At 30.5% G+C, this 14,484-nt stretch overlaps 2 protein-coding genes and 2 long non-coding RNA genes across 4 annotated transcripts; 2 read left to right on the top strand and 2 right to left on the bottom strand.

The window, feature by feature from the left end:
- Positions 1–848: 848 nt before the first annotated feature.
- Positions 849–6,118, bottom strand: LOC138178931 (uncharacterized). The gene is made up of 4 exons (XM_069111280.1): positions 5,659–6,118; positions 4,547–5,404; positions 4,334–4,465; positions 849–4,249 (listed from the first exon to the last, which is right to left on the bottom strand). The coding sequence occupies exons 1-4, from the start codon at positions 6,008–6,010 to the stop codon at positions 2,973–2,975; spliced, it is 2,619 nt and encodes an 872-aa protein (XP_068967381.1). The 5' UTR covers positions 6,011–6,118; the 3' UTR covers positions 849–2,972.
- A 489-nt stretch (positions 6,119–6,607) lies between these two features.
- LOC138178713 (uncharacterized) lies at positions 6,608–7,660 on the top strand. Its single transcript, XR_011172788.1, has 2 exons — positions 6,608–6,987; positions 7,547–7,660. It is a non-coding gene; the product is annotated as an uncharacterized LOC138178713 (long non-coding RNA).
- Positions 7,661–8,130: 470 nt separating this feature from the next.
- On the top strand, positions 8,131–12,874 carry AGO2 (Argonaute 2). The gene is made up of 14 exons (XM_069110887.1): positions 8,131–8,258; positions 8,351–8,677; positions 8,775–8,975; positions 9,122–9,248; positions 9,323–9,696; positions 9,787–9,906; positions 10,001–10,274; positions 10,364–10,522; positions 10,591–10,756; positions 11,325–11,415; positions 11,516–11,679; positions 11,775–12,048; positions 12,129–12,313; positions 12,385–12,874. Exons 2-14 carry the CDS (start codon positions 8,378–8,380, stop codon positions 12,473–12,475), a joined length of 2,526 nt encoding a protein of 841 aa, XP_068966988.1. The 5' UTR covers positions 8,131–8,258; positions 8,351–8,377; the 3' UTR covers positions 12,476–12,874.
- A 386-nt stretch (positions 12,875–13,260) lies between these two features.
- Positions 13,261–14,343, bottom strand: LOC138178710 (uncharacterized). The gene is made up of 2 exons (XR_011172785.1): positions 13,976–14,343; positions 13,261–13,901 (listed from the first exon to the last, which is right to left on the bottom strand). It is a non-coding gene; the product is annotated as an uncharacterized LOC138178710 (long non-coding RNA).
- Positions 14,344–14,484: the final 141 nt, after the last annotated feature.

Genomic DNA, 14,484 nt, shown 5'->3' with positions numbered 1-14,484 from the left:
ACGTGGTCCATCGGTCACGTTGCACCCGCCGTGGTTCTATACGCCTCTTCTATATATGTATATACCGCTTATCATTTCCTTTTTCCTTTCCTCTTACTGTTTCTTTTCTTCTTTTATTTTAGCATTCGTACATTCTGCTCATCATTCGTTCTGTCATGCTCTGAATAGGTAGATACCGTTTTTTTTTTTCATTTAATCAGTCGATATTGTTGCACTTAACTAACACTTTTCGCGGAGAAAGTGCATCGTCTTATTATTTTGTTATTTCATACAACCGATGCAAGGATTACTGTGAGATGCTGCAATTGTTCTTTTTTACTCCACTCTGTATTGACTATTATCGACTGATTTCATGCGAAAATTTCATAGACTTTAATATCAAATCTAATCAAAAATTCTTACTCTGGTCTGTAAACGCATTTACAAAATGATCTCTACTTTACAAAAACTATTGTAAAAGAATTCATCAATTTTTCTTGCTAGCCCATAGAAATCTCATGAAAGCTCATTATATAAATCTCGTACGTTAGGATATTTACCTCTAAGATACCCTTGACCGAATTGTCACGCGCATACGCATTACCATTTTTTTCAGTACATATTACACTATAGATATACACCAGTGATGTAACGCGATGCAGCTGACTCGGCGTTGATACATCGATCACACACTGGATTCCATAAACAAATATACTCTTTAATTCGTTTAACTGTAAATTTTAATATCGACCGGCGCGTTTAATTTAATTGTGATTTTACAGTATTGATAATTTTATTGGTTGATACAAATCTATTCAAGAAACTTAACTATTCAGACAAGTACAAGTATATGTATAAAGAGAAATGTTTCGTAGAATAATTACATCTGTTTATTTGTATTGATACATAAAAGGTATCAGGAAGAACAATAGTACAACAAGGTACTCGATGATTGATTCCTTCCCATTACTTTCGATACATTATTTCTATCTGCAAGTCGTGCAATGTATATAAAAATGACTTTTCAAAAATCCATGTTATTCACCGTTGTTACATTATTCTTGTATTCGTTTTTCTGTTTTCAAATCTGGATTATATATATCTCGCCATTCCTTATTTACTGATACATATTGTTCGACGATATCATGTAATTAATCTATATGTAAATGTTTTCTTTATACATTCGTAAATCTTATAGCTTAGTTAGTTTAATCCCTTTGAATCTTCATCAATACGCACTTTTAGTACATTTGCGCGATAAGTTGTATTCGAAGCTATAATGTATTAATCTTGATTAATTTACTTCCTTCGAAATCGTACACTAGTGTATACGATATTTAATTATATCTACTAATCATATATATACATATATGATTTATGTATCGTATGAATGCATGTATGTATCTACGTGAATTGAAAGACTATCACTATTGACGGAGTAAGAAATAAATCTAACGAGATGTCTGACGCATATTACTCTATTATTGTGTAACAACATGTTACAACGCTGCTATGCAACTAGCGTTGAAGCACCTCGATATCATATTTATGCGTTCGCAAAAATTCTTTCCACTTTCTCCCTATTTTACTTCTTCCACTGCCGCCCCCACTCCGTTCACATTCCCTCAAATCCCCGTCGTTCATCGTTCATCAGAAATAACTTGTACTCTGTCGATGCTATTAATTCGTGTACAACTATAAACGCATGACGGAAATAACAATTAGTAAATCATATGTTTGAAGTCTTCTGGTCGAAACATAGTTTATGTCTGTAATGTTTTGTTCTGTGTACCGCGTATGAAGTTAAAAAGATACACATTTCGATCAAATTAGTTATTACTTCGTCGAAGATTTAATACTTTAGAGTGCGGTGAAAATAAGAAAGAAAGAAAAAAAAACGGAAAAGGAAAGACAGTGTGGAAATGAAAAGAAAAAGATCGGAAGAGAGACAGAAAACTGTTGATACGCGCAACAATTACAAATATTCCAAAATATTGTATATAACAATATGACATTAGCAATATGATTACGAAGCGTACGAAATCAAATTTCTTTCCACTGAAAGATTTCCCGGTCAAATCACTGTGTGAAAAAACAATTTGTCTAACTTACGAAGTTCGGTTAGAAACCGAAAATGCTACAAATTTCTATAAGATTAATAATAATAATATTACGCTTATATAATTTGCTACCAATCGTTAAGTGCGACGTTTTACCATTGTTAATTCAGTGAAATTCGTTAGATTAAAGGACATTAATCAACGTCGCTGTGGTAAATGATAAGACACAAAAAAATGCTCTATAAAACAGGAGAGAAACAAAATCTTAATTTTGCTTGGCCCATAATTGCATTTAGCAGAAAACTAGAGCTCTATATTCTCTTGTTTTTATATAAAAGAAGATAATACTATTTCAGATATAAATGTGATACTAAGTTTTAATGATTACCTTCATTTTTATAAAATGAATACTTAACTGTATAATAGTACCACTACATATTCTGTATGTATTGTTTTTAAACGTAGTAACTCTTTTTAAAGCTATAATTTTAATCTCAAGAATCCCATTTTTTATGCGTCAGTCGAATTGTGTCTCCTATTAATTATTATATAATTTGAAGACAACAAAAAATAAAAATGCTTGAGAAAAAGCTTTGCTTTTGTTTCTTTAGGATTAGTTGTTTTTCAAAATACCTTATCGCTTTGCGATTTAATACAGTACTTTTCCATTTTTAACATCAAATGTAAATAAAATATGTTACAAAACACGATCATATACGTTCATTAAACATTTTCCTGAACGCATTGTGACTTTTTGTCTCTTTTTACGGTCATAATAATATATCCAGGTACGCACATCAAGCCACGCAAATAATTCGATTAAGATAGATAAATTATTGTACAATGTGTCATTCAAACCTTTCTTTTATACTTTATAGGAACATCCATGTGGAAGGTTCGCGATTTGCCGACATAATGATCAATGTTGATAGATTATTTTATACGCTTCGGAGGTCTACCACGTTTCTTAGCCTCAGTGTTTACAGTGTGGTTGATAATCGATGATTTGGCAGTATGCGAATTCATTGCTTTTTGTACATTTCTCCCGGCATCGATTTTATATAAGTCTAACTCAATCGTTTCACTCTCAATCGCCCTCCTAGATCTTCTGGTTCGACCAGCTATTCCTTCCATCTCGTCGAACTTTGCCTGCAATCTCTGGGCCAATTCAAAATCTTCCTTTTCTTGAATAACTAATCTTTCCATTCGTTCCTGCTCCTTGATAATTTCTTCATCCGAAAGAACATTTTTCTCTACAATTATACTTGTTTCAGTAGTATTATTATTCTCTGATATACATGTTTGCATCTCGACACAAGATTCAGACAAATTACAATTGTCCATATTGTCCATATGCTCATATGTTATATTTGTGCCACTATTTATGGAACTGTTTGTGTGTCGTATCTTTCGAGTTGTTCTTTTTAAGCCAGAATTGTTATTCTGGCAATTTAATCTTATAGAAGGATCTCCTTTTTCAGAATTTTCTGTACTAGACTGTTTTTCTGAGCATACCCTTCGCTGTTTCGATTTCGATAAAGTAGCTCTAGTAAACTTAGTTCTACTTCTGTTCTGTACTGTAACAGGAACATCATCTGTCATCTTATATTCAATCTCCTCTTTCCTACATAGTCTCTTTCTTGTGTCTCTTTTCATGATTGTTTCTAAACCTGACGAGGATACTCTATTGGAATTCTTTTTATCCGTGTTTATTTTTCTTTTCTTTATTCTTTCCGCAATATTTTCAATTGTTATTTCATTCTCGCCTCGTATTTCGGATTTCTCATTGTAAAGTGAATTTAGCTTTATAGATTCAGATGGAGAACTCAAATTTCTCATTTCGATATCACTCATATATTTCATATTTGTTGCAGCCTTAATATCTTGTTTAATCCATAAAGATTTTTGTCGTTTAGATTTACATACCATACCGTTTCTAATATGAGATTTCCATGATTTTTGTACCTTTCTAATATCTCTATGCTCTTCTAATATTAAGTTTTTACTGATTTTAGTGCCATTAATTATATTATTCACATTCTTAGCATAATTCTTATTAGAATCAAATGATACCTCTGAAATATATTCAAGTTTATGCATACTATCGTCTGTCTGAAATTTTGTTTGTGATTGATTACAAGATGTTGATGGTTTCTGTTCAATCTCTTCTTTACACACATCTTTCTCCTTAGAGCTCTGTTTAGTTTTCCCTAAGATATTTAAAAGTATGATTGTTTCTACTCGTGTGACATTATATCCTGTAAAAACTGCATTGCATTGTAAAATTAACCTACCTCGAAATGCACTCCAGGAACATCCAATGATTCGTTTCAAATGTGCCTGAGATGGTGGTTTAGGTACAACGTTAGATATTCTTTTAAGTATAGGAACAACTCTAATTAATTTTGGATCTATTTGTCTTCCATCTGTAATGCAATATTATACAAATTATTTAAAAAAGAGTTGAAATTTGAACGTAAGTGTATACAATAAAAATACAATTCAACCTGTAGACATTTTTAATGGTGTTCTTGGCATGGCCTTGATAGGTTTAAAATGATGAATTTCTTGGTTAATGCTATCATGACTGCCAGCACTTTCAGCACTTCCTGTTCTTTCGTCATCGTCTCCCGAAGACACACACACTTCCACACTTAAACTTTTCTTTTTACTGTTTACAATATCATTTGGTACATGCAACTCTTCTTTGCTCTGAGTACCATATATTTTCGAAGTAGATGTTCTAGGTTCCAAGGAACATTTTGAGATACAAGGTTCAATTATTTTAGACACTGTTTGATGCTTTAAAGTTCTTGAAATAGCATTATGTACAGTTGGTTTCTGACAACAAAATTTACTTGTAGGATCATTACATGTTCTAGGCAAGTTTGCATTGTTTTTTATACTGGACGCATATCTTTCTGCACGGATTTTAGATATTAATGCAATATTTGACCTTCTTAATCCAGGATTATCTTGAGAATCTAAAAGAGGCGGTTTTTCATACTTTGAACTTTGCGCTTCTACGTTATATGAATTTACTTCAGTCATAGTGGCAACATTCAATCTTGAAGCATGAAAACAACTATTAGATACATTAAGAGAGTCCTTATATTTAGAAACTTCTTTGTGTTTGCCCACAAGCTGTTTCTTTACTAAAGATTTAGCAAGTAACTGATCTTGAGTTAATTGAGCTAGTTGTTGTTGCTGTTCTTCTTCCTGAATTTTGCGAATTAAAGACTCGCTGGCTATCTGCTCAGCTTTCCTTTGACATCGTATTTCTTCCTCTGCCATTTGAAGTTGCACTTCATATTCCTGCCGAATTTCTCCAGCTGCACTAAGTATTTTTTTAGCACCAGTATAGTCTGTAAGAGAAAAATAGTTTATTACCCAACTATTATATATCACAATAACAACAACTTCAATAACAACAAATAGGAATGATAAGTAGCACAAAATAATTCCTACTATTACGAAATTGCATTTTTTTATTTTTGAGAAGACTCATTTTATACTTTCAATCATACATGCGTATATTTCTATACATATTAATGTTATGATTATATATAACTAAAGAGGTTATGTTACATTTGTTTATCTTGTCTTATAGGAAACTTACCAGCATCCAAATCGATACTTCTGTCGTCACCGCTATATTTGCTTTCAACTTCTTTAGAAAATTTAGTTCGAATTAATTCCCAAAGACCGTTATTAACTAATGTTTCGGTCTTCGTTGCTGTACGTAGCCAAGAACCGACTCGTATTCTACAGAGAGGGCAACTCAAACTATTGTGTTCGAAAGTACCTTTCAAACATTTTAAGCAAAGATTGTGTGTGCACGGTAATGTTACTGGTTCAATCAGGATGCTGCGGCATACTGGGCATATTAAATCTCGTAGACTAATATCCACCGATGGTCGTGTCAAAGAAATATCAAATAATTTTGACGTTCGCTTCAAATATGTCGCCATCTTGCCATATTCTTTAAAGAAACATAACAACCACTATGATCATTTCGAGAACCGTGGTTCTCTTACTGAATGGAACACTCGCAAACAGCCTAATCGAAATTGCAGATCTTTTATAATTAATTGCCAATTCAGTATACAAAATATAATTTTTTTAAATTAGAACCTATTTTGATTTTCGTGGAAATTTACCTGTCTTTAATATCTTTTTCTAACAAGTTTTCTACTACATACTTTTGTCAGTATTCTAATTATTTTTGTAATTTTGCAATACATATTTTCTAAACATGCACGGCAATAATAATATTTATAATTCTATTATTTAACAGTTAAACAATGATTAATATAATATACCATTTCAATAATGAAAAATTAAATACTAACTAAGAAAATAAAAAAATTGTATTCTGATTCTTTAAACTGATCTACTTTAAAATATCATATAGGTGAAAGAAGATATCAATGTATAGATTTTGAACGATATTTATATTGTTTCACGATTTATAAATCAGATTTCTTAGGGAATTTTACCACTTTATGCCAATAGATACAACAATTAATGAAAATCTCTAACATTTAACGTATTGTACATTCTCACTAATACATTACATGCATTAACATAGAAAATTGTTAAACAATTTTAAACAATTTTTTGAGGTCCCCTGTTTAACATAAATTATATACCATTGAAAAGATCTTTTTTTGTACTTTATTCCTTTTGCCTGTTTTTGTATTTAATTATAACATTTATAGGTAACAAGTTGGTAAGCCTTATAATCGATAAAAGATATGTCGTAGGTCTTCCCCAATTTCAGACAGAAAGTAACATAGGTCAAGAACGTGTTTGTAATATATAAGGAAGTACGTGAATTCATAATCTTACGCAAGTGAAACGAAATTTGCGTTTGAAGTATTCATTAAAGATATACATACAAAGATCAATAATTTGTTTTGTGGAAAAGTAGTGAAAATGACTCGGAGTAAGTTGCACGAATATTATAATATTATTGGATGCGTCCGAAAGTTACGCACATTCAAGCGGACATAAAGTAATCTTTCATAAAAAGATAAAAATGAAATAGAATAAGATTTGGTCTTTGATGGATTTGAAAATCCATTTCATAGCCATAACGTATGCAGTTGATGTGGCATTATAAATAAAAATGTGGTCAAGGAACATCGTGCATCAACAAGTTCTTATGTAAAAAAATGTGAATAGCGATTTTTTAGTTAAAGTATTCGGTAAAAAATGTGATCATGTTATATGGCTGCAGACTATTCAAGTCGCGCAGTTGTATACGAACGATATACGTTACACATTGCTCGATTTCAAATTTAATTTTCTGATATGCTGAACCTTGAATAAATATATTTGTTGTTTTATGTGTTCCTCTTACTTTGTCCTGAGGAATTATCTCGTGCCCGCTTTTATGTAACTTTTACATGCATTGTATATATTACAGTAATAATATATTAAGACAGAAAGCAAATGTATTTACATATGTTACACAGAAAAAAAGAACAAACGTGTCCTAACAGATGACATTGACATATCCAGCTCAAAGCAACAGATACATGATTCACAACACATAACACATTCTTCACAACATTGGACGAATTACTCACAACAACAAACAAATGATTTACGAAATAGTATTACATATTACATATTACATGTTACAGTAATAAGAATATGTTTCCAAGCAAAATCGCTAATTTTGAACGTCTCAGAAATTATTAAGTTTAGAAAATAATTTAATCGTAAAAATTGTTAAAATTCTAACAGTTTGTGATCTCCTACATGAGCATAATATGCTGTATTGCATTAGTTCTTTGAGTAATCAAAATCAGTACTTCAACCATAATGATCTTATAAATGAGAGCTAGTAATGGATGATATGAAAGATTTATGATATCTATCTAAATTGGCGATTTACACTTCAGGCTGTTCCCATATAAGGCAAAAGATAAATGTATCTATTTATATCGCACAGAAAAGAAGAGCAAAAGCCAAGGATTACATGACACACAACAAGGGACAAATGGTATACCACAGCCAGGGCCAAGTGGTACACCACAGCAAGGGACAAATGGTACATCACAGCGAGGATCAAATGGTACATCACAGCGAGTGTCAAGTCAACAACAACAACAATCGGCTCATGTTGGACAAAAGCAGACACTTTTATCACCAGAGAGACAGTCACATGATGTCCAACTACAGGCATCTGGTTCAGAACAGCCACAGCAGGTATTGTTTATACTTTACTGAAGTCAAAATGAAATTGTATGTAGAAATATTAAATGGAAATTTGTATTTTACTTTTGTATATTTCTATTTAGGTAAGTGCTGTAGTTCCAAAGCAAAAAATGGCGCTTCCAAAACATTTGCAAGAAATGTACTGGAATCAGATGCCACAAAAAACTAGTGTAGGAACTGTGGGCAAAAAAATTACAGTAGAAACAAACATGTTTAGACTCATCTTTCCTAGAAATTTTGAAACAAATGTTATTCATTATGATGTAGTCATTACACCAGATAAACCAAAATGTTTTTTAAGATCTGTTTTCGAAGAATTTAGAAAAATACAGTGTCCAAAGAGATATCCTGCATTTGATGGCAGGAAAAATGCATATAGTGCAAATGATCTTCCCTTTGGTGATCAAAGTGTAAGTAAATAAATAATGTGCTTTTATGATTATACATATACATAGTTTCTTAGTATCTTATATATTTTTGTTATATATATGTATGTATACATTATAGAAGGAAGAGTCAATAACTCTTTTTGATAATGAATTCCAAAAAGAAAGAACTTTCAAGATATATTTAAAAAAAGTTGCGTTTCTCGATTTGTCATGGATCAAAAATTTAAAGTATGATGCATTTGAGTCTGACGCAAAACAGCAATGTATTCAGGCATTGGATATCATTTTACGCCATGGACCTGCATCACGATATATAACGGTAAGTTTCTTAAATAATTCAAATTTTATTTATGCAAATATTTGATTTATATACTATCATATTAATTGCATGTGGTAATGATATATAATATATAGTATGTTACGATAAATTTAATATTATTAATACATTACTTAACATGTTGATAGGTTGGTAGATCACTTTTTCAAGCACCGGAACCAGGTAGAGTTGTGTCATTATCGAATGGTTTAAATTTATGGTTTGGTGTATTCCAATCTGCTATAGTTGGATCTAGAGCATATTTGAATGTAGATGGTAATATATTAACATAATAATATTATTACCAATTGCTAATTATGTATATAAATTTTAATATGTTTTATGAATAGTTGCACATAAGGGATTTCCTAAAGAACAGTCAGTTATTGATTTGATGAAAGAATTATGTCAGAATCCTAGAACTGGTGCAGTGCTGGAGCAACTAACTCCAAGGGACATAAAATATAATCAAGATAAAATAACGAGATTTTTAAAGGGATTAAAAGTCCAATATGAATTACAAGATCAACCTTCCAGTAAAAGAGTTTATGTCGTAAATGGATTAGTCGCTTGTGCAAGAGAAAACAAATTTACTTTAAAAGATGGAAGTGTTTCTACGGTTGAACAATATTTTTTACAAATGAAAAGATATAAAATAAAATACCCTGAACTTCCTTGTCTTTGGGTAGGATCTAAAAATAGCAAAATTCACGTACCTGCCGAGGTAAATATAAATGAAAAAGAAATATGTTTATATGATTAAAGTTATTATACCTAAATAATAATTAACGATACCTGTATTTATATTTTACAGTTATGTACAATTATAGCTGGACAAGCTGTACGGAAAAAACTGGATGATGTTCAGACTTCTAAAATGATTCGCGAAACAGCAACTAATACCCAAATACGTAAAGAGAAAATTATGAATGGCGTAAGAGGCTTTTTAAATAATTTTTATAATTGAAAACTGTCAAACCAATTTGTTATCATTAACAAAGTAAACCAAAATATAAACATGTTCACAGTTTGCTAAGATGGATTTGAACCATCAACCAAGTTTACTGAATGAATTTCATTTCTCTGTACATGGAGAATTTGAAAAAGTGCCAGCAAGAGTTCTTGAAGCTCCCAAGTTACAATACAATGACAGACAAGTTGACGTATTTAAGGGAACCTGGAGAGCAGACAAATTTTTAAAACCATGTGATTTGCCAGAAAATTCATGGACTATATTAAGTTTAGACAAATACGTGCTTGATGCTGATTTACATAATTTACACGATAAACTACGACAGGATGGTTAGTACGTTAAAAATAAATTTTCCAACATAATATTTAAAATATTCTTTTATAGTAACATAAAATTTTGTTGCTATATTACTTTTTAGGTTCATCTCTGAACATGACAATTAATAGGGCACTAACTCCATTCGCAAGATTAAGATTAGAAAATGATACTACAAACATTAATGCATATTTTCAGCAAAAAAAGAAACAAAATATAAAATTAGTACTAGTAATACTTCCGAATGTGGACAATGCTTACAGTAAGTATGGTATTATTTTATACATATACGAAAGGAAAATTTTTAATAAAATGTTTTATTGACTGTAGGTATTGTAAAACAAATTTCTGAACTTCAAGTACTCGGAGGTATTGTAACTCAATGTATAAAACAGCAAACTATGAGAAAATTAAATAATTCAACGGTTGGAAATATTTTGTTAAAAATTAATTCAAAGCTTAATGGTGTTAATCACACCTTTGCTCGTTCTTATCGGTAATATTATCTCTTATGTCTTTTATAATATGCAATATCTCACGAAAGTATTTGGATACTCCTAGAAACTTTATATGTATATTATACAAAACATTTTAAAATTTCATTAGTACTATAACGAGATACGACTACAGTGATTATATCGTTAAAATTTGATACGGATCTGAAAATGTATATAGGAGTTACAAAATATGTATTTAAAGCATACACTTCACAAAGATGACCAAAGTATTTCAACATTCAATTATTCATTATATTAATAGATCACAATACGCATATAATGAGACCATCTTTAGCGCTAATTGCCTACTATTTATGCTGCATACTAATTTTTCATGTTTGCAATAAATTTCTGGTACATTTTCGTATTGGTTTCAATGCTATTATGATTACAATAATATCTCATTATAGAGTTAGTGAAATTTCAAGAAATTCCGTACAATGAACATTATATATTCATAAGAACTTTTTGTGATAATTGTTTCGTGAGCTACTATATGTATATTGTGCACTACTATATATTTGCGTTTTTATTTATGTTTTATACATAAAGTATTATTTTCTTTAGTCCACCTTGTTTAAGAGAACCATGCATGATTGTTGGTGTCGATGTGACTCATCCATCCCCTGATGCGACGAATATACCTTCGATTGCAGCTGTAAGAATCTTCTCTTCATTATCAAATTATCGAATCATGCAAAAAAAAAGTGTGTGCGCGCGCGTGTGCGTGTGTGTGTGTATATAATACCTTAACTTAGGTTGCAGCAAGTCATGATCCCAATGCTTTCCAATATAACGTTGAAATAAGACTTCAGCCGCCGAGAGAAGAAATGATACAAGACATGGAAGAAATTATGATAATTCAGTTGAAGTACTTTTATGCGAAAACGGGATATAAGCCTAGAAGAATAATCTTCTATCGGTAAATGGATTAGAATATTAAACGATATGTAAGGTTAATGGGTAAATTCAATTATATAGAATATTCTTAACAAATACTTATTTACGCGTGTATAGGGATGGTGTAAGCGATGGACAACTTTTACAAGTGATGCATTATGAATTGGAAGCAATAAAAAGAGCTATAAATCGTTTAAACAAAAGTGAAGAGCGTGACATTGCGATCACATTTTTTGTAGTTCAAAAAAGGCATCACATACGTCTTTTTCCGACTGACAAAAGAAATTCCGATGATAAAAACTTTAATGTACAAGCAGGCACTGTCGTTGATACAGAAATTACACATCCAATTTATGGAGATTTTTATCTTGTATCTCATGCTAGCATACAGGTAAGTCCTATATCTCACATTATATTATATGCCGTTATAAGTAGTTACATTAATAATTAATAGAAAAAAAACACTTATAGGGTACTGCCAGACCTACGAAATACAGATGCATATGTAATGAAAATCATATGCAGGAAGATGAAATTGAGCAACTTACATATTATCTTTGTCATATGTTTGCACGATGTACACGATCTGTTAGTTATCCTGCACCTACATACTATGCTCATTTAGCTGCTTTTAGAGCAAGAGCATTAATACACAAGTAAGTTCGTTATATGCATATGTATTAATGTCTCATATATTTATTATAAAATTATTTATATGTGTTTGCAGTGTTCCGTTAGATATTGATAAGCTCGGAGAGGAGCAGAAAAGAAAAATGACTTTACAAATAAATAAAAATTCACCTATGTTTTTTGTATAAGATATATATAAAACACATGATAAAATAAGATAAAAAAAATGGTTAGACATTATTTTGACTTATTTCAGTTAATACATTTTTAATTTAAGAACTTATCTTCGCATGCAACGTCTGTTCTACATGAGATGTCAGTTAATTATTTCTTTCACGGTTGCTTTCTTCATTACTTACAATACATAAATTACGTACATAAAATTTATCACCTTATTATTAAATAATTATTCTTATAATATAAAAATGTTATATATTCATCGTGTAATTAATTCTATTTGAATGTAAAGATGTGATATGCTGATATGTCTAATATGTCTATACCTGTAATATGACCTACGATGCTATCGTGCCGATATCGTGGGCTTGATAGTCGTGTCATAAATCATAATAAAGCTTAAAAAGAAATATTGTACTTGTTTATATATTTGTGTGAATCTGTTTATATTGTTTAATAGAGCAAGAAATTTTATCGATCGATTTTCTACAATTTCTGCATTCTGATAATACGTTAAGTCTTGGTAATGGAGTTTGGGTAAATTGCTGTTCAACATTCGTGTCGCATTTTACAAATTTCGAAGATAACGATTATTGTCCCTGTAGAACATAGAATATGTAGTCTTTAGAAAGGTATGTTAATTTTAATTTATTTAAGTATTTCACTTTAGCATATGTAATATATATGTAATATATAATAGCTTTTATATCTATCTTTTACTTTTGGTAAAAAAGTAAAGATAATAATAAATTTTTCTTTAGAAGGATTAAAATATACAAGTCGAAAGTAATACATGTATAAATTACTACATATTTATTTACTAGTAATTATAAAATAGATACAAATAAATAATCAAATATACTAAATGTTAAGTAAAGTATATTGGAAACAAAAAAAAAAATGTATGCCTACCCTTTTCTATGATATTAATCACAATTGTTTGAAATGGAAGAACAATTAGTAGGGTGCATCGAAAATAGTTACCCTCTAGTCTAGTAGTAAACAAACGCACATAGCTACAAAAGGTCATCGTACATATTTCTATTCCTGTTGATATAGTAGAAATCGATTGAAATGTATCACTTTATCATCATCATTGTCATTATCATCAATGTATCATTATCATTAATTTTGTGGATTTAAAAATGTTATGCACGTATGTTTAGATGTATAAAGTAAACAAAATGCTTAGGACAAAGTTTAAGTATTAGAATTGGTTCTTTCAGAACATATAAATCCTATTAAATAAATATGTATATAACAATATATATATTATATAACAGTACTTTTCATAATATCATGTAAGAAATCCAATTACTACTTATTAACAGAGGTATAAATATGAATAATAAGAGATATTACATTTATAGGACTTGTTGACTGAATAAAGCTTTGAAAACACGTAGGGTAAATTGCAGTCGTAGTGTAGGGAGAGATCTAAAATTAGAGATCGGTTATTACAGTTACAGTTTTCAAAGTTATCACACATGAGACAAAAATTTATAACTTACACAAATCGGTTAAAACCGGTGTAAAAATTTTATGAAATTTCATTGTTATCTTATAAAATAAATTTAACAAACTTCCATTTCTATAAAAATTTATTAATTGAAATTTTCAAATGAGTTAATTATTTGCGAACTTCTCTGCTCTTGTTCCACTTTAATCAATCTTAGCTCTTGTTCATATCTTATTCTTTCACAGTTTCTCACCTTGTTTCTCTTTATCTCGCTTTATTCGTTTTGTTACCTTTTCTTTCGTTCACCCTTTATCCTCTATCCTTTATATTTTCTCTCTTTTCTCTCCTTTTCTCTTTCTGGTGCTTCTTCCACTATTCTCTTCCCTTTTCTGTATATAATTTTGCCTCCGTCTAAGGTAGGTCTCTGTTCTCGCGGATGCTTCACGTGACCAGAACGTCTATTGATTCTTGGAGGTGAGGTAGTGCATGCGCCCTCGTGCTCGCAATATCTGCTGCCAAGGGGGTATGTGATACGCTGAAAACGCTGCTCGAGTTCCGTTC

The sequence above is a fragment of the Bombus flavifrons genome, chromosome 4 (genome assembly GCF_040668555.2).
Source record: "Bombus flavifrons isolate JBK064 chromosome 4, iyBomFlav1_principal, whole genome shotgun sequence".
Classification (NCBI taxonomy): Eukaryota; Metazoa; Arthropoda; class Insecta; order Hymenoptera; family Apidae; genus Bombus; species Bombus flavifrons.
This window is presented reverse-complemented; position numbering and strand designations above follow the sequence as displayed.

Bases quoted from the DNA above. Each gene is read 5' to 3' on its own strand.
- LOC138178931 (XM_069111280.1), bottom strand. From the start codon at position 6,010: ATGGCGACATATTTGAAGCGAACGTCAAAATTATTTGATATTTCTTTG. The intron at 5,405-5,658 runs GTAAGTTTCCTA...TTTCTCTTACAG, and splicing joins AAGTATCGATTTGGATGCTG to ACTATACTGGTGCTAAAAAA. The intron at 4,250-4,333 runs GTAGGTTAATTT...TAAATATCTTAG, and splicing joins TTCCTGGAGTGCATTTCGAG to GGAAAACTAAACAGAGCTCT.
- AGO2 (XM_069110887.1), top strand. From the start codon at position 8,378: ATGGCGCTTCCAAAACATTTGCAAGAAATGTACTGGAATCAGATGCCA. The intron at 8,678-8,774 runs GTAAGTAAATAA...TATACATTATAG, and splicing joins TTCCCTTTGGTGATCAAAGT to AAGGAAGAGTCAATAACTCT. The intron at 10,757-11,324 runs GTAATATTATCT...TATTTTCTTTAG, and splicing joins ACCTTTGCTCGTTCTTATCG to TCCACCTTGTTTAAGAGAAC.